Raw genomic sequence first — 25,452 nt, 5'->3', positions numbered from 1 at the left:
GGGGGTTTCCCACCGTCTACAGGCAAATATATGTTCAGCCAGGGAGTTGCTATGGAAACTCCATGGTTCAGCGCACTTCACACAAACATGTATTATAGGCAGTATTGTCTATGCAGAGGCCCTCAAAGGTAAAGTCTCCCTATATGCCTAACTCATTAGCCACAATTGCACCATTATTCTAATGTGCATACTCAATTGTTTATCTTCAGCCATGATTTACCCCACAGTTGAAGGTAAAAAAAAGATCATTTTACAAAAGAGTACACTGTACAAAAGGCCCTGTGTGACTTACAGTAGTTCTCTTTAGCAGAACCAACGAAACTAGGCACAAAGCTAACTTAGTGATGCACACTAACACATATGGACGATATGTCTTGCAGGCATGTATATTGTGAGACGGTAAAAGTTTTCAAATTTTTTAACTTGTATGGAATATGGAATCTATAGGGCGCTTCTTTTTTTTACAGTGGTGTTCCCTACCCTTGTCTATCTGTTTTCGTAGAGTTGTGACTTTCTGAAAGCCTTACGTTATGGCAGCGAGACTGAGACATACCCAAAGCTTTATATTTCGTGGATTTCATACGAGCAACGACTTAAGAAGTTGAATCTCACTTCACTTGAGACAAGACGTATTCGCGGTGACATGATTGAGGTTTTTAAAATTATTAAAGGATTTGAGGACATTCAAGCCAGCGATTTCTTTATATTCAGTGACACTGTTACGAGAGGCCCTCCTTTCAAGATTTACAAACAGCACTGTAGGCTGAATATTAGAAAGTTCTTTTTTTCACAAAGAGTAATTGACATTTGGAATGGCCTTCCTGCCAGAGCTGTATTAGCGAGCACTGTCAACGTTTTTAAGAGCCAGCTCGACAAATTCCTGAGAAGTAATGTGGGAGCTCATATGAGCCATTAAGGCTCCCTGCTCCGTCATCCTCCGCCTATCATCTGCTGAGAAGCGGAGGGTACAGGTAAATACAGGTATATAAATGGATTTGATAAATATTGCATCCACTAACTGCAAACACGATTAATTGCAAAATAAAAGAAGAAAAAAAGAAATGTCAACATATTTCACAAGGTAGGCATTTCAATTGCGTTCGCCAAAACCTCGATATCGTACGGCACAGTATGTATACTGGCCTATAATATTAATAGCAGCGAATCTTACGAAATATCACCAGACATTTGGAAGTTTTATTAACCATAATTTACTTTAATTGAAGAATTGCTACCCAAAATGAGTCAACAAATGTGTGAACATTTCTTACATTCATTTCTTTCTCAGATTGTAACTGCATGTGTATTGGAAGAGTGAAGTTAATAAATTCTTCAGTTTCATTCGAGAAGTACGGTACGTGGAACGCAATGGTCCATTGTTATTGTTTCGCGCTTGCGGTACACTACGCAGAATGACGTCACACGGTGACCTGTATGTTTATGAGCTTATACGCTTCTGGTCAGTGAGAATCTGCTAACTTTGACATCAAATTTCTCTAAATAAAGTTCTGTCTCTTTCGACTAAACGCGAACCACAGTATTGTTTGTGTACTAAATACTTTAGTACACAAGGTCTTGTTTGCCTCCAGCTATGCAAGTTTATTTATTCTGTGATAACCATCCATTTGTCAAGACTCAACTGTCCTCCAAAGCCATGGCAGTCACTAACTTGAGGGGGGGGGGGTACAGGCCAAGGCTACAACACTTCAGTCAAAAGTATGTTGTAGGCTACCGCCAAAGCCAGCCCGTTGGTGTCTAACGTTAGGATTACGTTATCAAAATAAGGACAGGTACCCTACCTAGACTCACAATAGCCTCTAAAGGCCTCTAAATACGCTAGTCTTTAGTCTAGGTACTAAGTTCAAAGTCACACAGCCTACTGTATGCTACATTAGGCCTAGCCTAGGCTATAATAATGCCCACAGTAGCAGGTAACAGGGACTTACGGTAAAGGAAGAGCCCCTGTCATCCTTACACTCTTCGGTGTCAGGTATGGAAAAATGCATGTTGAAGTTACGAAAAGTCTTTTACAAAGGCAAACACAAGGGTACAAGTAATGTCTATTCGGCATGAAATAATCTCTACAGTATGGTTGATCAGACCGTTCTGACAGCAACTTCAAGCCATTCTATTATGAAAGTTTTCAAGTGATCGAAGAGACCTTTACAAAAGCACATCCCACACAGAGTACTTGACCAATGATCTTCATATGTTGTACATGGCGAAATAACTAGATGGGAATTTGCAGCGATGTTTTGAAGCCACTGACAATTCCATTTTTGTTTTCTACAAGGGCGCCTCTATTTTGGTGTGTCGCATTTGGCTGCCAAAATCGTCAAAAATGTGGCAGCGCACTGTAAGTTTCACAGGTAATCCTTACAGGAGGCGACAGTAGAAGCACTTTCATAAGAATCTGGATAGCTTTGTCATCAGACATTATTTAATGCATCCATCTAGTCTAGAATGTTTCAAAGACAAGCTAACTAACTCTTGTTGTGTTATCTAATAACTTATAACTCTTACTCATACTTTGTAACGCTCGTTTGGCGTTGATATCCTCTTGTAGGACATTTGCCGACTTAACCCGTTCAGATTCAGAATCTAATTACTCTACTAGTATGGTCTGCTCAGCTACTGTATTGTTATTCACTGGACCCTGGATATAGTTAGCCTAGGCCTCCAGATCGACTACGGCTGTCCTTTCGGATGCGATATGACTAAAGCCTAATGACAAACATTATTTACCACCTCATTTTACTTAAAACTGTATCCCTAACGATAGGTCCACATGCTTGAATAACATGGGATGACGGTTATGATGTCCTGGGCTTATCACTAACAATTTACTAGGAAAACAGGCTACTATATACCCACTTTGTAACATTAAATGTGGGGGCGCTCGTATACTTTTAGAAATAGGGGGCTTTGATTTCAGTGGTTTTGCGTGTCATCCTTTACTCACATGACTTTTCTGAGTGGTCACCTGATCGTAGCTGTACCTGGCTGTGAACGGTATCGTGATGCAAGCTATGGCCGCGGGTGATGTACGTTTGTTAACTCATGGAGGTGTTTTACCTCCATGGTTTACTGTACGTTGGTCAGTGTTGTGGATATTCAAGTTGATAGGTAGTTAGCACAGTGTTTTCGTACGTATTTTGAATACAGCCAGTTTGCAGTAACACAGTATCGAGATTGTAATTTGACGCACGAAAGGTTGCTAAACATGGAGGCGTATTCCGGAGAAAGTAAAAGAACGTATCTGAACAAAAGAGATCATACATACGACAGGGGCAAGCACTTATCCCAGACTTTCGTTAACAGGTCGTGCGACATTCACAAACCGTTGGATCTGCAGCTATTGATACATCTGCATCTCCAGATTGAGATCAATTGATTCGTCCATTTTGTTCGATAGTAGCTATGACTGTGAAGCAGTCGCTTGGCCACCCTCTAATTCAAGGCGGGCAAGGTTGGGGAAATTCGATCAAGGAGAAACATTCAGCTTTGTATTATTGTATATAGGCCTACAAGCAGTAAAGGACGGCGGAGCCGTCAATCTACACGATTTAAACAAGCCGGAATAGTTGCGGATTAACAGCGGGTACAAATATCTGTATCGGTTTATTTATACTTGTGTTTATTTCCGTTGGCAAGGGGGATATGATATTGAACGTGGGGAGGGTGTGTGTGGAGGATGGGGGCGGAGGAGGGTCCCCTTTGTAGTGTCGAAACGATGCTACATTTTACGTCTATCTTCGTGTATCACATGTATATATAAAAAAAACTATCGACACGATCAATCAGTCCTGTCTCTCACCTCCTCTCATGCACTGGTGTATTTCCTTCCCTCTGTTTACCCTGTATTTTTTAATTTGCCGACTCCCCTCCCCCCCCCCATCCCCCCAAAAATATATGTTCACAAGGTTGACAATTCTATAGTCCCAAGCTAAACACACTTGTTGTGGTGAACGTTCACTATACTTGCGGATCAAGACGGATCCCCCCCCCCCCACCCCGTACTTCCCAGTTTCAGGATTCGGCAAATGGAAGATTATTCGGTGTTTTCCCAAGAGCTAAAAAAGTAGTTCTTTGTGATAGTTCAATGATCTTATAGTCAGGCATAGGCCTGTAAGGATCTTTTTGTCCTTCATTGACGTCGAAGTTTGAAATGAATTAATCATGCTAGGAACTTTCGGGCAATTTTAAATTTCTCTGGCAAGTAAAATAGCTTCCCCCAGTGTTCCTCCTGGTTGACTAGAGCCCGTACGCCTATATGGTCACACAATAGTATAGAGTATGATCCATGCTGACAGCTAGTATTTTTTTTCCTTCAATTCCATCCAATTTCAGTTCAACTCTCGGACAATTTTTGGTTGACTAGTATCAAGTTGAGAGTTTTAATTCGAGTCAGTTGTGATGAGGTGCAGTGGTAGCCCCGTGGTGGGCTGGGTACCCCCTCCCACCCTCATCCCCGTTGCCGACTTTTTGTCATTTCGTTGGGAGCCTTTCGGAACAAGAAGCAGGATATTCAATTCTGGAGTACAGTAGTTCAGTGGAAATAACTATTAATTTATTGTTCATTTCTTATTCCCTTTTTGCCAAATGCCAATCATTTCTGAAGAGGGTGGAGCCGCCTTATGGCAACGTCTTTTACTTCCCTTTTACCGTTCAAGTTTCGTTATTTTTAATTCGGTGCACCGGTTACGAGGATGGGGTGCAGCTAGGGCAAGTGCTCTGTGATTGCCTAAAGGGCCCGTGGCCAGAAGCCCAAATATAAGTAAATATACATATTTATCTATATATGATATATGACAAAAAATACTTTGTCTTTCCCTCCTGATATAGAAATAAAATGCATATATATATATATATATATAAAAAAATACAGACTGTGTCTATATATAATTCATACCTAAATTAAATGAAATACCAATTGTTCACAAATGACGGACTTGACCATACGTTTGATACCCAATGTTGTAATCACTTCAGAAAATTTGTTCACTTTGTATTTGCGTTTTTAGTTTTGTGACACGAGCCAGTGTGTATCGGATTTATATTCACTATTAGTTTCTTGAGCTGTAACAAAATGTCGACTCGCGACTTCGGTTACAATATTTCAAATACTTTACTCAGGTTAGTACAAGACTGGCGCATCTGTAAAAGTTTGAAATACACTGGTTTTTTACAGTAAAATGGCATTAGGTTACTGTACTTCTATAGGCTAAACTTTTGATATTCGATAAAGCATGCACAGCTTTCCTAATGGGTGAATGAACTACGAAACCAGGGCACCCAAACCGGTCGGACTTCGACTGCTCACATTGTAGGCATAAAAATAGTCAAACCAGGGAGCTCCCTGGTCAAACTACAGCCTACGCCTGATGCAAAACTCGACCAAAACTGTACAGCCCACTAGTCTTGAACAGTTCTGAACGTATAAACAAACTATTGCAGAGTTTTGTATCACACAACACACACGAAAACGCGTATGGCAAGCCATGTGGGACAAACACTGCATAATATATCCGCGTATTAATTGGAATTTACGAGCGAGCCCACCTTTAACATTGAACTGACAACTGCATATGTAGAGGACTTCACTTTTATTAAATCGGAAATGCGCCCTCATTTTTAGAAGATTAATTACGCTCAATTACAACTTTATCAATGTCATGACTCATACTGGGTCAAGAGACATTGGTTTCGATAAAACAATGGATAGTTTAATTTCTGACGAACGATAAGCGTAATCTTTCACACAGTGAAAGAAGATATAGCTACTTACGACTACGACTTGGATTACGATATTCAACGACTCGACAACGATTACATATTTTACGACGAATTTACGCTTGAACGAAAAACCTTTATTGTTTTTCCCTATTTTTATTCCATATCAAATCGGATATGTGTTGCCCCCGCTTCCGGGCAAATAATATTGTTTTTGGTTCCTTGCTTTAGCAAAAGGAACCTATGTAGTCAGGTTGGCGTGGGTGTGTGTGTGCGCGTGCGTGTGTATGTTCGTGTGTGCGTGTATGTGTGTGTGTGAGTGAGGGTTTCATTGGTCAGAAAGTAATGGTCACATATCAAAAATAGGTCACCTTGATTCGGCGATCGCTTAGACTATATACAAAGTTAGGTGAAAGATTCGTGCTGAGTTGGTTCCAGTCCTGTTGGATAGATCTAAGTACAGCTTTTTATGTCTTAATCGTGAAACATAATTAGAATTTCCCCTTCTCCTCCCTCTCCTTGTATTCGCGTAATTTCTCTTCATACCAACATTTAAGCAAGAACTTATAGGACAGAACGTTTCATTATTTCGAAACCGCAATATCTTCAACATCAGGCTACGTTGGATACCAGCATAAATGTGTTATGTATCTTCAATTGCAGAAGTCTTAGGATAAATGATACTCTTATAAATGTCGTTGCTGAAGTCTGATGATAATGTCTTGGAAAGTTGGAAGGGAGATGTTAAAGGTATTGCCTGCAATGAATCCTTCACAAAACTAAGCGGTACTAAAATCTACCGTTAACTAACAGAAGATACCATCTGGAAAATACATGTAGTTATGGACAGTCCACCGAAATCACATCACAGAAAGAGATAATTAGGTTATATTTGCAAATAAAAAATGAAATATATAAAAATATATATATGTTACATTAAAATGTAGGGCGACACAAAATATTTTGTTCTGAACTCAACTGTTGATAATTCTCTTGGAAGCCCAAATCGCTGGACTGATGATAACCAATTACGTTTTATGTTATACATGCTTTGGACATATTGTAGCAACACGTAGCTTTAACGTGTAACGGGATTCCATTTAGATTTAAAATGCGGGTATCATTAATGAACGTCAAAAGGAATTTCCATATAGAATAATATATTTAAAACTTTCTACTCCATCCTGAAATTATAATTTTTTTGTTCAATGACCTCTTGCGATGTTGAAATGGTTACTTCCTTATTAAGTGCATTTCACTTTGTGGTTCAATAATGGTAAGTTACACTACACAAATTAAAAAAGAGCAACCCAATTTGCCATTATTATGATATATGTTAAGCTTGTGTTTAATGAAAAATCCCAAACAGTTGAGAAAAATCTCATTTTATATGAAAGTTGTACTACAAAAATGTATTAAAATGATGGGAATGATAACACTATTTTGCATTTAACCCTCCATGCAGAAACAACAATTTCTCTGAGGGAAAAATAACGGGTACCTAAGTCCCCCACACCTTCCCCACTGGTAAAGACAGAACATTACAATAGCTACAAAAAGTAAAGTAGGACTACATTGACCTATAAAAGGTAAAAGCGGTACAACATCTACAACTGTTTTAAATTCTTCAACTTTAATTTGTTCCATTTTGCATCCTCCATTTTCACATATTTTGCTTTTTTGTCACATCACCATGTACAAATACAACGCACAACAATGATTATCAAACTGGGTGGACACATCTGTACCTGATGCCATGTCCCATCATTATCCCCAGCCCCCCCCCCCCCCCCCTCCGCCACCTCTTTCAACCGCTCTCTACTCAGACAATAAGCTCCACGAAGGTGATTATGATGAATAATACATCATTGCTATGCATTCATTCTGAAGTTAGTGAACAAAATACTCAACATGTGGTTGACCTGTGTAAACTTCCTTGTTCTGGTTTTAACAGTAATTGGAGAGACAAATAAAGCCTGTAATCAAATGTGGTTAAGTTTTTTTCTTTGTACGGATGCCAAGAATTTACACAATTAGATAATTCGAAAGAAGATGTGGTTATGGCTTATCAACTGAACGTCAGTAACAAATATTATACATGCTCTAAGCTGGCCATTAAACTATTAGTTGTATGACTGGTATTACGTCGAAATTTGAACTCCAAGCCCCACGGGTTATCATAGCACAACACACTGGGTAAATTATTTCCGATTAGACCCATTTAACTTTAAAACATTTACATCGGACATTGGATGCTAAATGAAATTATAAAAAGCAAAAAAAAAAATCATTCAATACAATTCATACAGAGGAAGATGGCAGAAGTATGCGATGCGTTATTCAAGTAAAATCAGCTTTTGAGTTTGATCGTCAAATCTGCCAAAGCATAGCTAGTATTACTCAATCATAAGTTTTAAAAAGAGTGAAATAGTTCCGGTAGTTCTCGATTGTAGACTTTGAAAGAAATTGTGAGCGGATAAGGAGGCCCGTTGAAGCTCCCATATACTTTGTTCAAATAGGTAGAGCAGAGATCCCGTTTATAGTCGTTCCCAGTATGCACAGTTCTCTCCGTGTAAAATAGCTGAAGAAGTACCGATATAAGGAAATATGGAGGGAAGAAAGAGATGTCTTAGTGCCTTACTTCTTGTTCTAAATTGTGCCGGCTTGTTAGCTATTAGTGATGCTGAACCCTCGGATGGAATTGGATATGGGAGTAACACTTTCTCCGCCAGCTCAGGTAAAAGTTACATAGTATTTCACTGCTTCGTGTGTTTTACATAAAACGGGACGATATACTATACTTAAAATACGAAAAAACGACACTCCATTAGCCTCAGTTTGTGTTCAACTTTGTACCTCAATTATGTTTATGTTTTTTATTTAAAATATGATTTAGATGCGCTTTAGATTATATAGTATTCATGTGATAGCTTTTGATAAACGCCATTTGTCCAGATGGCACCACAGACCTCCTACTTTAATCCAACTTTAATGCAGGGCGTAGTTGAATGTTTAGCCAATCGAAACAGGTCGCACTGAATCGACCATTCTTCGGGTTTGGGCAAGATATTGGGATGTGATTCTCAACTTTAGTAGTGTACGTGGAATATTTTGCTCTTCTATGTGAGTTTCACATTGTTTGTCATCAGAAAACTTCTTTTGAAAGCTTGTCGTGCTGTAGATTTACCTTTCAACAATAAGCTGCTATACTTTAGGGAAGTAAAGACCTATGTACTTACTACACAATTCACACAGACGATCATCTATATAGTCAAATGAAAAGAGCTGGAACACAGTGAAGCATAAACGAAAACATTCAATTTCATTATACGTATGATATGAATCGTAGTTCATACGGCCCGTTTTGTTTATACGTAGAGGTCAAAACATAACAAACGCAAACATATCAGGCCACGTGCTCTATTCTTCCCTAGCTACTGCAACTGGTGCTTGTTTCACGTCGACTATAGTATTTCACACGATACATATACCGAAGTTGGAAGTAAGCGATAGTTTTGGTGCAGGGCGTTCCGTCTGGGCTTTCCTTTATTGCTAATATTCACGTAAGGTGCCGTTTCAAGTTTCCAAAAGGACACTCAAGGATTTATCAAGGCATGTTGGAAACGTATGTTGATTCTTAGACTTTGGAAGTGTGTGCAGCCCTTTTCATGCCGTTTACTAAGTGCTATAGCGTATGCTGTCAATGTTGAGCCTAGCGTTAGGAATATTAACTACGGTATCGCAATTATAATAAATTCATACGGTGAAGCGATGATGTGCAAACATGAACAATCATGTATCAGAATGGTCACAAAATGATCTGGCAGGGTTCCAGTGTGACAAACACAACAAAACTACTGCAAAACTGTACGAGGTTTTTATCGGCCTATTAGCCTACAAGTTAATTAAATCGGGCAGAGAACAAACTATCACTCAGGAATTGTCAGACATGCATGTGGTAGGTCAATGCTCACAGATTCCCAAAAGAGGTCGCAGACAGGTCAGCTGTTAGAAAATGGCGCGAAATGTTCTATCCATGTTAACCGTCTGTTCAGCTGGAGTAAAGGGACGGTTCACTTCATACGCTAAGTAATACCGGTCACGGATGACCCAATAACCAGGCGCGTATCCAGGATTTTCTAACCCGGGGGGCGCGAATTACTATCTAAGCGGAGCGCCACCATCGGTTGGCGCGGAGCGTACAAGAAAATTTCTGGTTTTGATACCCCCCAGATCACCGGAAATGGCACTTCTCGGGCTTAAAAATGAGCAACCAGATGTACACTTTTGCCTGAGAACCAAGTATTTCCCAAAAGTTTTTTCCATCCATAACCTTTTTGAAGATTGTCACCAGTCACACATCATGTTCGACCTCATTGCATGTCCTATGGATGATTGCTTTTGTAGGTTATTCTACGTCACGGCCCACAATATCCAAAAGCCCCACTTTTCAAGGTTTTAAGCCCATTACTTGTTTAGAATTTGAAAATTCACTTTTCTCGTGAATAAAATCACTTCAAAACATACCCATAATGTTGCACAAAATTCAAGACTATAGACAACCAATATAGAAAAACCTCCTTGAACCCCTAACAGACAGGTCATTATTGAACGAGTAGAGGAAAGTATGATGAAGAAAGTTGGTCAGGAAATTTTGGAAAATTCCGACACAGTTAATTTATTGGTGTAAAAATATTGCAACCTCTTATAATGGCTTTTACAAAACTTGGTTGAAGGAACAGAAAAATAGCAGATATTTTCGATATCAGGTATATCGAAACCGAACACTTCACTCATAGGCGTAGGTCCCGTAGGAGGCGGGGGCTGCAGCCCCCCCCCAATTGTTTTCCCATTTTTTTCGGGCACCTACTGAAAGAAAAATAAATAGCAATGAATAGCTTTTAATGATCTCCTTGGTAATTGAAATAAAGTTGTAAGCTTGGCCGACATTACTACTGTAAAAGAGAGTTTTGACATAAATGGATCTGTATGGTTTTTCTCCATCTACATAAGACATTTGGTTGTTTACATTAGCATCCGGCGGTATACCGTGCAACTTTGACGGACCGTGTGGTACACGATGCCATAAAATGTAATGACCGATCTTGCCTATATGATATTGGCACCGACATGTTGAATGCGCGCTTTGCGCGCGAAAAATTTTGGCTTTTTTTTCGGGCAAGTCATTACAGCCCCCAAATCCAATCTGGCTCCTACGCCTTTGACTACACACATTGACAGTTTTTGAGGCTGTTCATCGTGGAACATGCATTTCAATGCTCATTGATATGATGTTATATCTGCTCTTTGCTTTACAAATTAGAACAGGCGTGTAGCGAGTAACTGGCAAGGGAGGGCGTAGCCTGTAGGCAAACTATCTAAGCGAAGCGCCACCATGAGTTGGCGCGAAGCGTACAAGAAAAATTTTGGCCGAAAATGCCTCCCAGATCGCTGGAAATGACACTTCCCAGGCCTTTTAAGTTGCATCTAAGCATTGTCTATTTTGAAATTACTATCGATGTCATAAAGAAAATTTGCTCGGGGGGGGGGCGGTCGTCCCCTTCCCGAAATGCGTTATGTTCCCCGACGACTCGGTCGAGTTCAGGTACATTAGTTAGAGAGGAAAAACGGAAACGTCAAAAATGGAGTTTTCGGGGTAAAGGGTAGGGTGAGGCGCACACCCCCTCCGTAATCCTTGATCTGTCACTGGCTACCCTGTGTATATAATAGGGATCTTTCTCTTCCCGAGGTCTTGGCTATCTTCTACTCCCTCCTTTTCTCCTTTTTCTCTCTTTTTTCTTTTTCTTTTCCCTTCCTTCCTCTCCTCCTTTTCTTTCTTCCCCTCCTTTTCCCTTTTTTCTTCTCTTTTTTTTCTCTCCTCTTTTCCTTACCCGGGGGGCGCGCGCCCCCAACGCCCCCCCTGGATACGCACCTGATTACGGATGACCAGCTACGGATAACCAAAATATGGCCCTAAACATTGGATTAACAAAACCATATCTAAGATACCGTCCAAATGCATATACCAAATATGCCTAAAAATCATCATACCAAAACGTTTCGATATCCACGACAGTGCTCCTTTTAAGTCGATCTGTCTGACCATTTAATCAACCCCTGCACATCAATACTTTTCATGCTGATTTCGAATATTCAATTCGAAATAGCTCGATTTCATATCTTTACAGAACGGTAACTCTAAATGAATTCACTACAACTTATGTATAAACCACTGATCTTCAAAATCATTTGACTTAAACGATATAGTTTACTTCAATTTGCTCCTTTTTGGCAATTTATGCAAAATGTGCAGTTCGAATTATCGGCATTCACACAAGAACAACTTCATTTAACAATTTGACAATGTTTTCAACAATTACACGACTGTCTCGACATTATAAAATCGGGAATATTAACCATAATTATTCAATGGATATTAATATTTGAAATATCTTGACAGAATCGTTCTTAACTTACATATTAATTTTACAAATACTTATTTGATCCCTGGTCTTACAAATATTACACATACATAATTATCCACGAATACTCACTGGTAAACAATATGAACGGCTTGTTCCAGGTAAATTTTCAAGAAATATATCTTCTTATATCACCTCTTGAAGAATGCACATATTTCACGGCTAAGACTGAGCTACAAAAGTTCTGTCCCTGGTCAAAAAGCAGTAGTTTTTGCGGCTAAAATCGGCGCCAAATCTTCCCAGCGTTCTGTGGGCTATAAAACTGTGGCCGGTATATGGAGCCAACCCCGTGAATCCCAAGGCAAATATTGACGGTGCCCATTTCGGTGGCTGAAATATGGAGCCAAATTCACTAACTCTCAGCGGCTAACATTCGGATTCCATTTTGACATCACAGAAACTTTCTGGGCAACTCCCTTAGCCCATTCAATAACGTTTCTTAACCAGAATTTACAAAGCACAGAAGTATGAGTGGAATGATTCCAGCAAGCCCCGAGTACTAGGAAAAAAGTAGTGATGCGGTGCACTACCATTCGAGGCTAAATTCAATAAAACCTATTAAAGGTTGTCCTCATGTCAATTGCATGTAAATTAATACGCTGAATACTCAGTATTCATGCCTTCTCATTATCACATAGCAAATACTTTCATAACTGCCTACCTATTTGTGATAAGCAATGACTATTTATTAGTTATACATTAAGTAGCATACAAGTAGCTTATAACATGTGTTTAAAGTCAATGATAAATTTCCCTTCACTTGTTGCATGGCTAATGACGAAGACCTTTATGAAGCAGATTGCCCTGCAATCTGTTGCCGTCCCTGAAAATTTATGGTGGCGATCTTTTCCCCTGCCCCTCCCCATGTTAACCCTCACACGAGAAATCCAAGAGAAACCCCTGTAATATATTACTCTTCAACTTCATGAAATAATTGGTAATGTTGGTCAATCCATGTTTCTTACTTAAAAAGATCTGTATATATCATATGTCTTCTTATATCTCTGGTTTCATATGATGGTGACGTTGTACAGGTAAGTAAAAGAGAGATAAGATTTTAGATAATGTCCTTTCCGCAAGAGAGCTAGTTGTCATATCAAACAGATTTAGATAAGGAGCGCAAGAAAAATGACAATAATAATAACAAATATGTGTCATTTTTTATGCTTACATCTTTTTCGTTTTGTCGTTTGTTTGTGATGTCATTTTTGTTTTTTCATTTGTTTGTGATGAATGCAGTTTGTTCAGATTATGAAATTCCATGAATTAAATCTCCTGTTTGTAGCAATTAAAGCATTGAGTTCATATCTAGGTGGATCAATTGGATGGGAACGTATCATTTATAATGAGAGGAGCAGCCTCGTGTTTCTTCCCACCCCTCACTCTCTTCCACTCACCGTTTGCAATCTCTTACAGTAGATAAACTCTTTTTTATACTTAAAATCTTCCTAGTTTTATAATGCACATATTGAGCAGTTGTTTGGTAATACACATGCATCACTCTATACAAGCTGTGTACAAGCGATGGAGTTGGGGAGTGTCACTAGAAAGCAGTTTTAAACGTGTATCACATTAATACGAGATATCACAAATTGTCTCCAAATGTAATAACGTGTATAAGTGTCCAAAATTTATATCTCAGTCGACATAACGGACCAAAATCCTTGCTCTTTCCGGGGACAGTTTCTTTTGCATAACGAAGGGGTGCGTCTAGATCCGTGCACGTACTGTAGATGTTTCAATGGAACAACAACATGTGAAATTGAAGGCTGTCCTTCTGATGCTGGGTGTGGATCAATTGATATCGTAGTCATCCCTGAAGAATGCTGTCCACAATGTCCATACAGTAAGTACATGTGTACAATATACATTGTATAACCCTCTGTGTAATATGTGGACGGGCAATTGGACAATTCACTAACATGTCAGAATCATGTGCCAAATATGGCTCCCGTCATGATTAACATGTTCGAGGGTGGTCTTCATGTTCACAACTTTTACGCAATGCGGCAAGCTTTTCCAATTTCCTCGTTAACCAACATACAGACAACTCAAGAATTAGAAGATAGAAGGAAACGTTACCATGTTATGTAAAGTTAAGGTAAAGACATACATTTGCACCTGCAATTCATTTTGCGATCTCTGGACGTTGACCAAACCAAAGAAAAAACACTAGTGTCACACAAGTTGTCGGATAATCTTCAATTCAAAGTAATAGTAGGAAACGTGTGTCTGAAACTGTTAAAGATACGTAAATATTAATACGATTAACAATATCGTTTCTTAAAGAAAGATAGGTTTGGGAACTATGCCATAGCATATTGAATTCGTATTTTCATGTAACCGTACACATGAACTACTTGAACACACAATTGCTTTGACATGGACAACAGCAAGGAACTCATACCAAACTGCATGAATTCTCAATACGTTAATCCATTGTATTCCATTAAACTTAGGAGTCGCTTTGTCAATATCACTGTTGTTCGATCATTGGCACCGAGGGAAAAGAGAATTTGTACTTACAACACCGTATCTATCTACTATTTTGTTGCTGCATGTATAGTATACCTAACTTGGTATAATATATATATATATATATATATATATTCATACATATATATATATATATATATATATATATATATATATATATATATATATTTCATGTTTCTTTAGGAATTATCGTATCTGAAGCAACTATTACTGGCTTCAACAACTTCTCATTCACGGTGGGTGACACGAAACATTTCCGGTTTGGCCTGGACATTAAAGTCAACAGAAAGCAAAGTTCAAGAGTTGTCAGGGGTCAGAAACTTTGGAAACTAAGCAGTTGGTTCAGTCGAAACGAAAATGGTTCAGGACCGACATTTGCGTTTCAAGACAACATCTTTAATGATAGGAATGCAGCAATGGAATACTATAAGCCAAACTATCCACCAATGTACTGGACCAAATTGGGGGGAACATTGCAATTTAAAAACGCCACGTGTGATGACTACAAATACTTTTGCGTTGAATTTGGACAACAATCCCAAACAATGCCGCTTTATAACCTTTCTTTCACCTTTCAATCGCAAAAAGAAAGACTGATTGATTGTGTACGTCTTGGAACGTGCAAAAGTATCCACATTTTAAATGTAACTGTGATGATTTTTTGTAACGAAAACCTAACAGGTCCACGTTCCTTGCTTGCGTACGATGCCAATAAGGGAGGGTAATCGTGTTCCTTTTTTGGTGTAATGCGTTCAAGACAAAATACAAAAAAAAGGTAAAAATGGAAGGAATGAAAAGGAGTATTAGTAACAAGATTATGCCGCATTCCGATTCTCTCTAGAAGTTGCGTTATTCATCAAATACTTTAGTGCAGCAACACGAAGCATATAGCACGATGGTAGCAAAATTCGTTTCAAGGATGGCAAGTCTCAATACCATTCGTTAAGGACCGTTTCATAACAAGCCAAGTAGTACTGACTCGTGTGCCAGGATTGTTCAAAACCGCTAATCAAATGATGACAATGGGATTGTTGAGGTGGCATCAAAATGTTGAAATGTTCACACAACTAAATGATTACTTTTCTGCAAATTGTTGAATAACTCCCTTGTATTTCAACATAATGCGGAAAGTTGTCGAATTTACTACTTGTCAACATTAGACAATTTGACATTTTCTTTTAACAACTAAATACAGAATTACTCACTTCATGTTAATGGCTTCGCATCTCAACAATTTTCTGCGAAATGTACTGTTACTATAGGTAAATATAATTTTGCAATTCGACATTTTTTTTATTTTAAATTGGTCAATGGATGAATTTTCATTGATCAATTAAAATATTTTTGCAATATTATGGATACGTTAAAGTGCCGCGAAATATGATGATCTTTTTCTGCAATTTTGCTACAATACATCATTTTACTGCAAATTCTTGAATGGGTGATAATCCGATACGGGCGTAATTAATTATATTTTGGAAACGTTCAAATGCCGTCAAAATATTAAGATCTCTCTTTATGACTTTGCTGCAATTCATCATTTGCTGCAAAATGTTGAAATGATGACATTCCGAAGCAAGCAAAATTAATTGGTTTGTTGCAAAATTTTATTTTCGACATTTATCAAATGATCAAATTATTGTTTTGCTGCAACATGTTCTAACGATTATATCCCCGATGCGAGCGTAGTTAATCATTTGTTGCATATCGTTGAATTTACGAGATTTAAAGTAACCAATTATCATTTATCTACAGATTGTGAAATTTTAATTTAATTTGTGGCAAATTGTTAACATGTATGTGAACAATTAGTCAGTATGGTAAAAAAATTGCTAAAGAATTTATCAAAATATTTGTAACATTTTTAACGACACCTTATTTTCTGTATTACTTTAACACTTAACTTGTTCAGATATTCGTTGACTTGTAAAAGATGTATCATTATTCCTTATGAAATCAAGATTACACTGAATGTAACTATCAGCAACATATTCTTCGGGACAACGAAAGATTGGAGCTTGATAAATGCACAACATGCACATGTCGCAATAAAATAGTGACATGCGAGATTGAAATATGCGGTGCCGAATGTGAAGAAAAAGAAATGGAAGGAAAATACGTTACAGAGGAGTGTTGTCCTGTTTATCCTTATCGTGAGTAGAGCCTTGTCCATAAGAGCTTATTTTTCGTAGCAGTAAAATTGTTTCGTTTCCGAATTAAGTAATGATACTGACCAATGTTACAAATCGTACTATACTAACATAGAACAACCCTGCAGTAAACACAACGAAACATTTAACAATAACAGATCAAGTTTCGAACAGTCTTAGGAGATGAGCAAAACAGTTCTGTAGTACAATAAACTTACTTTCATATCATTTCATTTTGTAAAAAAAACTCGTTACATTTTGGCATAATCTCATTCAACTTCGACACTTATATAAATGATATTTACAATGGAAAATGAACAGTTCAACTTGGGTGATCTAACATTAAATTGTAACCAACTAGTTGATCGGTATCTAATAGAAGACAGGAGGTTACATGGCCGTCTCAAAATAGGTGCTTTATGGTTTCTGTATCCATTTTACAGAAAGTGATGGCAGGGAAATTGTTTTTTTTGTCATTATATATAGATTAAGCGTATTGATAGCAAGAAGACGGTGGAGAAAATACCTCCAATTGAAAATACTGAACGTTGGTCTCGTAGAGAGTACGGAAAAGGATTTTAAAAATGATTTACCAGTTATCACAATTGAGATTAAAGAGCAAGTTCCACTTATCACACGCACGTGGAGGAAGAGAAATAGGCCAGATTAAGAGACAGTAAACTGCTTTTGAAAGATTTGGAGTATTAGAAATAACATTTATGAGATGATCTTCTGGAGCGGTGGCTACCAAAGCCTGAAATGAACATTTCCAAGCAGGAGGAACTGCAGAAAGAATACCGAAAAATGATGTCAAGGGGAGCCTTGTCAGATTAAATTTATCTCAATACTGAGTATAAGAAATTGGAGAAGCATCACTTCTGAAAAGCTCTTGATGTACATAATTCCGACTTGACGGATCTTATTAAAATTGATTGTTGAAATATTCATTCTTATGAAATGGTTATTACAGATAATCTGTCTCTCGAAATTTTGGGATGGAGTAACACAAGTAGCCTTATAGACCATGCAATGCAGACCTGTCTAATGAAAATATTTCTTAATTTTAACAATATCGTTTACGTTAAAGTTACAATTAAACAAAAGTTCCTTCCCAAAATGGGAAAGAGAAGCATCGAAAAAGTATTCCAGTAACCCGTACCATACTTGTCAAGTAAGCGTTTAACCCAAGAAGCTTTTAAGGTATTGACAAAGCAATCCACACAGATAGTTTTGAACCCATCTTGAACAATAGGGTTGATCAGAGTATCTCTACTGACCTTATCACGAGCATTATGCCAAATAAAGTCGAAAATAATACTATGAACCTTGTTAATACAATCCTTACGAGGGTTTGGAAGAACATGGAACAGATACACCAATTGGCTAATAGAAAAGACAATTATGTTTCGTCTCATAGGAGTCATATCTCTAATACTCCACAACAGAAGTTGATTTTTAAGTCTAGATTGTTTTTGCTGGTAGTTCAGCCGTCGTTGCCATTATGAGTGAAAATTATTCCCAGAAACTTAATAGGGCCATAATTGAGAATCAGGTTCAGGTCAGAGAGATAATCGGGTGGAGTAATAAAGGAACCTAGCGGAAAGACCTGAGTTTCTGGAAACTTCACCTTAAGTTCAGAGGACAGCTTGAAAATGTTTAGGGTGTTGAGCATTTCAAGAGTCGAGTCATTGCTACCATCACAGAGAATAACAGTATCGTCGGCATACTGTAGAACGTTCAATTCATGACCATAAATAATTAATACCAGTAATGTTATTGATAATAATATTACATTTAGAGAGAATATCAGCGCAGATTAAGAACAGAAACGAGCTCAGAGGGTAACCTTGCCTAACACTTCCTTTTATACAAAAGGTACCGGTAGAATTACCATTGTGACATACACAAGCAGTACTATTACTGTACAAGAGACTATGAGTCGTATTGTCATGTGTATGGTTTATAAGATATAAAAAATATAAACCTAATATTCTCACCAATAACTTTAATCACCAATGACCCCGTTTGATTATCACCGACACGATGCTTAATAATACCTTTCAATTTGCGAGCTAACACTTTTGCACCAATCTTAAAGTCGGTACTTAGTAAAAGAGATTGGTTTGTACTCAGTTAGAAACCAAGGGTCGTTGTCAGGCTTACAATGAGAGTGTTCACTCCCCTACTTTGCTCTTCAGACAAATAGTGATTATGATCAAAGTTAAAGTCTGCGCCCCCATGGGCGGCGATCCGTACTTCCGAGTGGGGGGGATATGACCTTGTTGACTATCTAAGCGTAGCGCCACCATGAGTTGGCGCGAAGCGTACAAGAAGATTTTGGGATTTACAAACCCTCTAGATGGCCGGAAACGGCACTTGCCGAGGTTTCCAAGCGGCATATACCCAACTTTAAAATAGGGATTTCATGTCCGAAATATCTCATAATCAGGATCCAAAATACTTTTTTTTTAACTTCGGGTGTTATTTTGGGAAAATTGCCCCTGTCAATCTTGTTTCAGGCGCAACGTTAGAATGTTCGAGAGCTCTTTATATTATTCGATGAAGAAAATGGCCTCATGCAGTCTATTATAGGCCTATACACATGCAATACACAATTACACATAGTTACATTCCTAGGTACCGATTGCTAGGGCATCCAGGTGAAACGTACGTGTATTAACAGGGGCGTCGGAAGCTATTTGGGATTGGTACGGAAGATCAGAGTGTGGCCATCTACCATAATTATCGGGGGGGTGGGGGACGTTTGGAAGGTCAAACTACGCTACGCGCCACCATTGGTTGGCGCGTAGCGTAATGGAGAAAATTTGAAAAAAATGCCTCCCAGGCTGCAGGAAATGGCACTTCCCGAGCTTTTCTTCTGTGCATTCTCCCTTGTCTGTTTTGTACCCGATTAATCTTCTGAAACACATTTTGAAGTATGTTTTCATTTTGGTTCTTTATTTTTTGCCTTTTTTTCTTCTTAGTGCTACTTTTTTCTCCTTTTTTTTTGCGCCGTGAATAGTGGTGCGGCGAACCGCTCCGACGCCCCTAATTAAGCATTACCCTGGTAACATGAGATTCTCAGCTGTTCGAGGGAACATGTACGTGTGTAGGCCTACTATAGGGCCTATATGAATACTATGAGGGTGCATATATGTACTATATCAATACCGTGGGCGCAATAATACATTTTGTTGTTATAGGGCCAATGAAGCCTACAGTCAACTATTCTTGCTTTATAAAGACGGTTTATTTGAAAAGATCGCACTGCGTTTATGGTATAGGCGAGAAATGAAGCTAAAAAGAGCCGTACATTCACGATGATGCATAAATGAAGGCATGAAAATATTCTTATTCCTGGCATTTGGTGGGGGGATATGGTGTATTACATCCCCTCCACCCATTTTCATGGGGGGGATATATCCCCCCCATCCCCCCAGGATCGCCGCCCATGTGCGCCCCATATAATAGCCTGACAATGAAAGCTGTGTAAACTGCGTGTAATACTAATGCCAAAACCAGGATTATCATTGTTTAGCCCGTACGTGCAGAGTAAAGTTAAAGTTGTAGCATCGATGGGAATGTCAGTGCTGATTCATCTACCGTCTTGATCACAGCGAACCTTATATGTATAGTAAAGAGAAGTTTTATGTTAACAAATTATAGCAACCCCTTTGCTAAGAGCCGTGCCATGAAAGAATCAAATTGGCCCACCCTATTCATTTCACCAGATTTGTTCAACATGTGAAGTAAAATGCGTTTCTTGAACTAAGATTATATCAAAAGTATGGCGGTAAAAATGTTTAAATTGCTGCCTACGATTGACTGATGGTCTTATTCCCCTAACATTACTAAAACAGATTTTAAGGTCGGCCATCGATACAGCAAAGAGTAAAGAGCAAAAAAAAAAAAAAAAAAATAGATATCGACTACATAAACGTGGTACTGAGATATCATTAATACTTAAGAAGGGTTTTTTAACAGCTTAACATTAGCACCCAAAGCAATTGAGATGGGAAACAGGATGTTATCCAAACTTCTTCGAAAACCTTTTTTGCAATTTTGATAGTCCTCCTTTTCTGTCAGTCGTCTTTCAGTCCAACTATACGTAAGTTATTTTCTTATTGAGAACCGCTCTTGTTTGTTTAGTAGACCGGCATGGTGATCTTTTCACTCTTTTTCGTCGAGGGTTTTACATCTCAGTTCATCTCAGCTCAGTAATTGACAGTTTCAGGTCTTCAATCGCCTTGTTGAAATCAACTTGAAGGGACTATATCTCTTTAAGGAGAATCTTGCGTAGCCGAACAATACCGGAGTTTATGTCCCTTGCAAAATCACATTCCTCTGTATCAGAGTTATAGTCTTCACTCCTTGAGTGTGATAGGCTAGAGCGAAGGCTAGGTTGAGAAGCCGACTCATGAAGTGTTTTGCTCCGGAGGCTTCCTTTTGGTCTTCCAGTATGCATTCCTTAACTCAGGAAGTATCCTTAATATTAATATACACTGTTAGAAAAAGGGGCTTTGCAAGACAAAGATATATTTTTAAAGAGCATATATCCCAGTATAACCCAGTAGCATACGGTTGTGGTTAACCCAACATCACAGTTAGGTAGTCCCAAATCACAGTTAGTTAGTCCAATAATAATAAAAACAACTATAATAATAATAATAATAATATGATATGATACCAGAACCTTCGTGTCACAGACCTATCAAATTTAACCATTCGGCAACAGTTAATCTACTGGTGTGTTGGATGTCAAAGGCTTTCTATAACCTGTCAACGATAGCGTATTACGCATGTTTTACGATCATTTGCTTTCTTACTTTACCAGGTTTGTACCCAGAGAGTACCAGCATCATCTACATAAGTGACCAAAATTTCACTGCTGGAACGCAAAAATTGAATGTAACATTTGGATTAAATATAACCGTCGATCGAAAAAAGACATCAAGATTTATTCTGGGCACAAATCTTTGGGAATTAACGGCTTGGGTAACTTCCAGAATAGATGGCGGGAAAAATCAAATCAAGGAAACAGTATTCTCAGAAAAGGACTCTTCAAAAGGGTATGACCAACGTAAAAATGACCCACCTTGGATGGCATGGGAAAGACTGCATTACGAAATAGATCTCTCCGGTGGAAGTTGCAATGATTTCCAGTATTTTTGTGTGAGATTTCGAAACACAGAAACTGCAAACACGACTTATGATGTTGATCTTGACGTGATAACTACACTATCCAGACAAACAGAGGACTGTATGGAACTGGGCTATTGTACAGAGGGTGAGCTACTTTATTGAGAGTATGTTCATGTAGTACTGAAGTTAGCCAGGTGTACTTGTACCATTTTCATAACGCCCTCTCACATGTATATGTACATTTCCTGATGCTGTGAATGGGTAGTAAACTCGAATAAAGAAATAGAGAAATAATGAAACATCAACCACAAAGTGTTTTTTTGTTGGTAAAAACAGGGAAAAACCCTAGCAGTAGCGAAATTTATTTATTTAGAAAAATGACACTAAAGACGGTGGGCTTGGTAATGAGCGGCCATTTTGTGTGTGCGTATGTATGTCTGCACTAAGTCCATGGCATGGCACATTACGAGAAAGCACGTGAACTGAAAGGTTGCATACATCCATCCATAATACACAACTTAGCAACTTGAACACATGTAAAAGAAATATAATTAAGTCCGGTAACTAAATGACATAAACAAATGAAAATGTGCAACTGTCAACGTAGATATGTAGGAACTGGAACTTTAAGTAGTATAATGTTATAGGGGTACAACACACACACTATGCAATAACTACATAATGGACCAGAAGTGGCCTAGCTGGAAAAGTTTGAGGTAAGAGTGACGCTGGCAGGTGCCGTAGTATTTTTCGCCCCTTTTTATCCTCTCTATATCCTTATTATATAGAATTGGATGAATATTCACAATGTCATCTGCATAGATCAACACGTTAAGGAAAGCAGATTTCGACATAGATTACTGTTCCCTCACCCCCTTGGATATCTGCGAAGGTCTTCAATTAGAGACGTGACAATGCTGCCAAGTAAAATAGTTCAAATTCACAGTATTTATTCTGTAAGACTGTTTTAGAGAAATGGTACATGCATAACAAATGAAGTAGCAATGATCCTTGAAAGGCATATCGAGATCTGTAAGATTTTCCGACTGGCTGTCCATTCGTTTAGCCAATAACCAACTAAGCGCGCTAATACTGCTAATTTGACAGACCGATCTTTCATGTCGGTCCTAATGTGCGAGATCTGTATTGTTTTTGGTCTCTGGTTTACAGTAACGCGATCGTGTGAAAGCACTCACGAGCTGCGAACGTGCCAAATGAACTTGTATACTGGCACGCTGGGTGAACGACTAGTTCTACTTGTGCAGTTTCGCTGCGTTAAATAGTAGCCTTGACTTAAAACTTTGAAGTTCACAAATATGTTTCGAAAGAACTCTTCTTCCTCGTTTTTTACGAAAGAACATTGTAGATACAGGTGATCAACTCACGGTACCGTTCGTTATAATCTTTACTCATAGATTGCAACTTGTCGAGTTTCGCGTAGCACGATAGGACAGATATCGCAGCACCCTCTGCTCATTCTTAAGCGTGGTTGGGGAGCCACGTTGGCCTAAATTCTTGCGCATCCCATTGAAGGTCGTCCTAAAAATTTCATATGTTTAAGATTACCATATTTTAACTATCACAGGAGTAGTATCGTGCTACTTATCCACCCCCTCCCCCCCCCCCCCGCCCCCATGGAGCCACAGGCACCCGTTTTCGGGGCCTCTCACGTTTTTCAGGAGCCGTTTCGGGAGCCTTCGTTTTTTGAAATGTTTTTCGGAAGCCGTTTCGGGAGATCCCCCTCTGAAGGCCGGAAGCACCCGTTTTTCCGAGGCTGTCTCCTATTTTTCGGGAGCCGTTTCGGGAGCCTTTGTTTTCCGAGGTCGTCAACGATGTTGTGATCGTTTTATTTAAGTAATTCGTAAACAAGTTGTAACATGTTCATCATCTAATTTAAGAAACGCATAAAACGAGTTGTAACGCGACTATATTATGCCCTGATATGATGACATGATATGATGTCATCGTTATGTTGGGATTTGCTACAGAACGGTATTCATTTGTTTTCGCATCAATATAAAGAAAAAGCGAGTTGTTCAAATCAAGCACACTACTAGCTGGTTATCATGGACGACAAACAAACATTTCAAGAAATCTCAGACGAGATGGCGTACGTACGTGGCAGAAAGATAAACCATAGTTTGTGTACCGGTATCAAAAAACGAATCAGCGCATTGACGAATTCCCGAAGCTTTCCAAAAATATTTCAGGTTCATGATGGACAGAGTAGCCTATGGATATTTGAAACAAAACAAAAAGGGTTGCGACATGGAGTGGCTTTCTCAATTCGATCACCGTTGACCGATATGTACTTCAACGACTTGCAGCATTTGGTGTCCACGGATGATTTCGTTTACGTTCGTCTTTTCGATTGCCTCTATCACGAGTTCTGGTGATTGCGACCAGTTCATTCATAGTTGTAACATAATCGATCGGACGGTAGGAATTTTCTACTGTCTTTAGCAGGGATTCTCTCTTGGCGTCAATGATCCATTCGTCTCTCACCAAATGCTGCAAATCGTTGAAGTACATATCGGTCAACGGTGATTGAGCTGAGAAGGCCACTCCATGTCGCAACCCTCGCAGTTTTGTTTCAAATACCCGTAGGCGACTCCGTCCATCATGGAGGCAAATATGCAGGCTACAAGTCCCCTGACAGTATCCAACGTTTTGCTTTCACCGTTATGATGTGATCGACAAAAAAACACGAATGTATTCAGTCATTAAGTTAACTTGTACACTGCGGCGCGTTTTGTTCGTACAGTTTATTCCATTCCTCCACTTTCAAATTAATACCTCGCTTTCCGGGAAAGAGTCTATATTTCGTTTCCCTGCGAAAATATTCCCTGATGTTAACATACGGTAAACCTCGATAACATTTTAAGACAACGTGACGCTTACCTCCCAACGAGAATCGGGTCATAGATTCCTCAGTATGTTACTGACATGGTTAATCCAGCGCTTCTCCTTTCTCGACGGGCGATGACTGTGCAGTTACTGCTGCATGTTGCCGTTCACTCTGCTTTGTTTCGTTACAAAAATTGGGGCGAACTTCTACCAAATCAATGAAGTAATCTACGATACAATTCTCAAAAAGCGTCAAGTTTGGTGATGAACCTGAAATGTCTTTCGAAAGCTTCGGGAATTCGTCGATGCGCTGATTCGTTTCTTGGTTCACAAACTAGGGTTTATCTTTCTGCCACGTACGTACGCCAGCCGGCGTTGTTCAATTCGTCTGAGATTTCTGGAAATGTTTCTTTGTCGTCCATGGTAACCAGCTAGTAGTGTGCTTGATTTGAAACACCTCGCTCCTCCTTCATATTGATGCGAAATCAAATGGATACCGTCCTGAATCATTTCATCCTCATTATTGGCGCATTCCCAAGAAAACGTTGACATCATATTATCTATTCGCGTTACAACGCGTTTTGTCCGTTTCTTAAATTAAA

General features: G+C 38.8%; 2 protein-coding genes and 1 long non-coding RNA gene across 4 annotated transcripts in view; all 3 read right to left on the bottom strand.

Annotated features, from left to right (window-relative positions):
• LOC139984948 (sorting nexin-17-like) overlaps positions 1-2,297 on the bottom strand; it is a 39,044-nt gene extending 36,747 nt beyond the window's left edge. The window contains exon 1 of one of the 2 annotated variants that reach the window (XM_071999101.1): positions 1,947-2,297. In XM_071999101.1, the coding sequence (XP_071855202.1) occupies positions 1,947-2,006 (60 nt within the window). In that variant the 5' untranslated portion in view covers positions 2,007-2,297. The remainder of the gene's footprint in view (positions 1-1,946) is intronic. The other variant, XM_071999102.1, reaches the window with a different exon arrangement.
• Positions 1-25,452, bottom strand: part of LOC139984949 (monocarboxylate transporter 12-like) — a 256,740-nt gene that overhangs the window by 146,101 nt on the left and 85,187 nt on the right. The gene's annotated exons all lie outside the window — the stretch shown is intronic.
• Positions 1-25,452, bottom strand: part of LOC139984953 (uncharacterized) — a 104,540-nt gene that overhangs the window by 41,765 nt on the left and 37,323 nt on the right. The window lies entirely within an intron of this gene.

Source organism: Apostichopus japonicus, chromosome 17 (genome assembly GCF_037975245.1).
Source record: "Apostichopus japonicus isolate 1M-3 chromosome 17, ASM3797524v1, whole genome shotgun sequence".
NCBI lineage: Eukaryota > Metazoa > Echinodermata > Holothuroidea > Aspidochirotida > Stichopodidae > Apostichopus > Apostichopus japonicus.
Note: the sequence above shows the minus strand (reverse complement) of the source record. Positions and strands in the feature narration are given on the sequence as shown.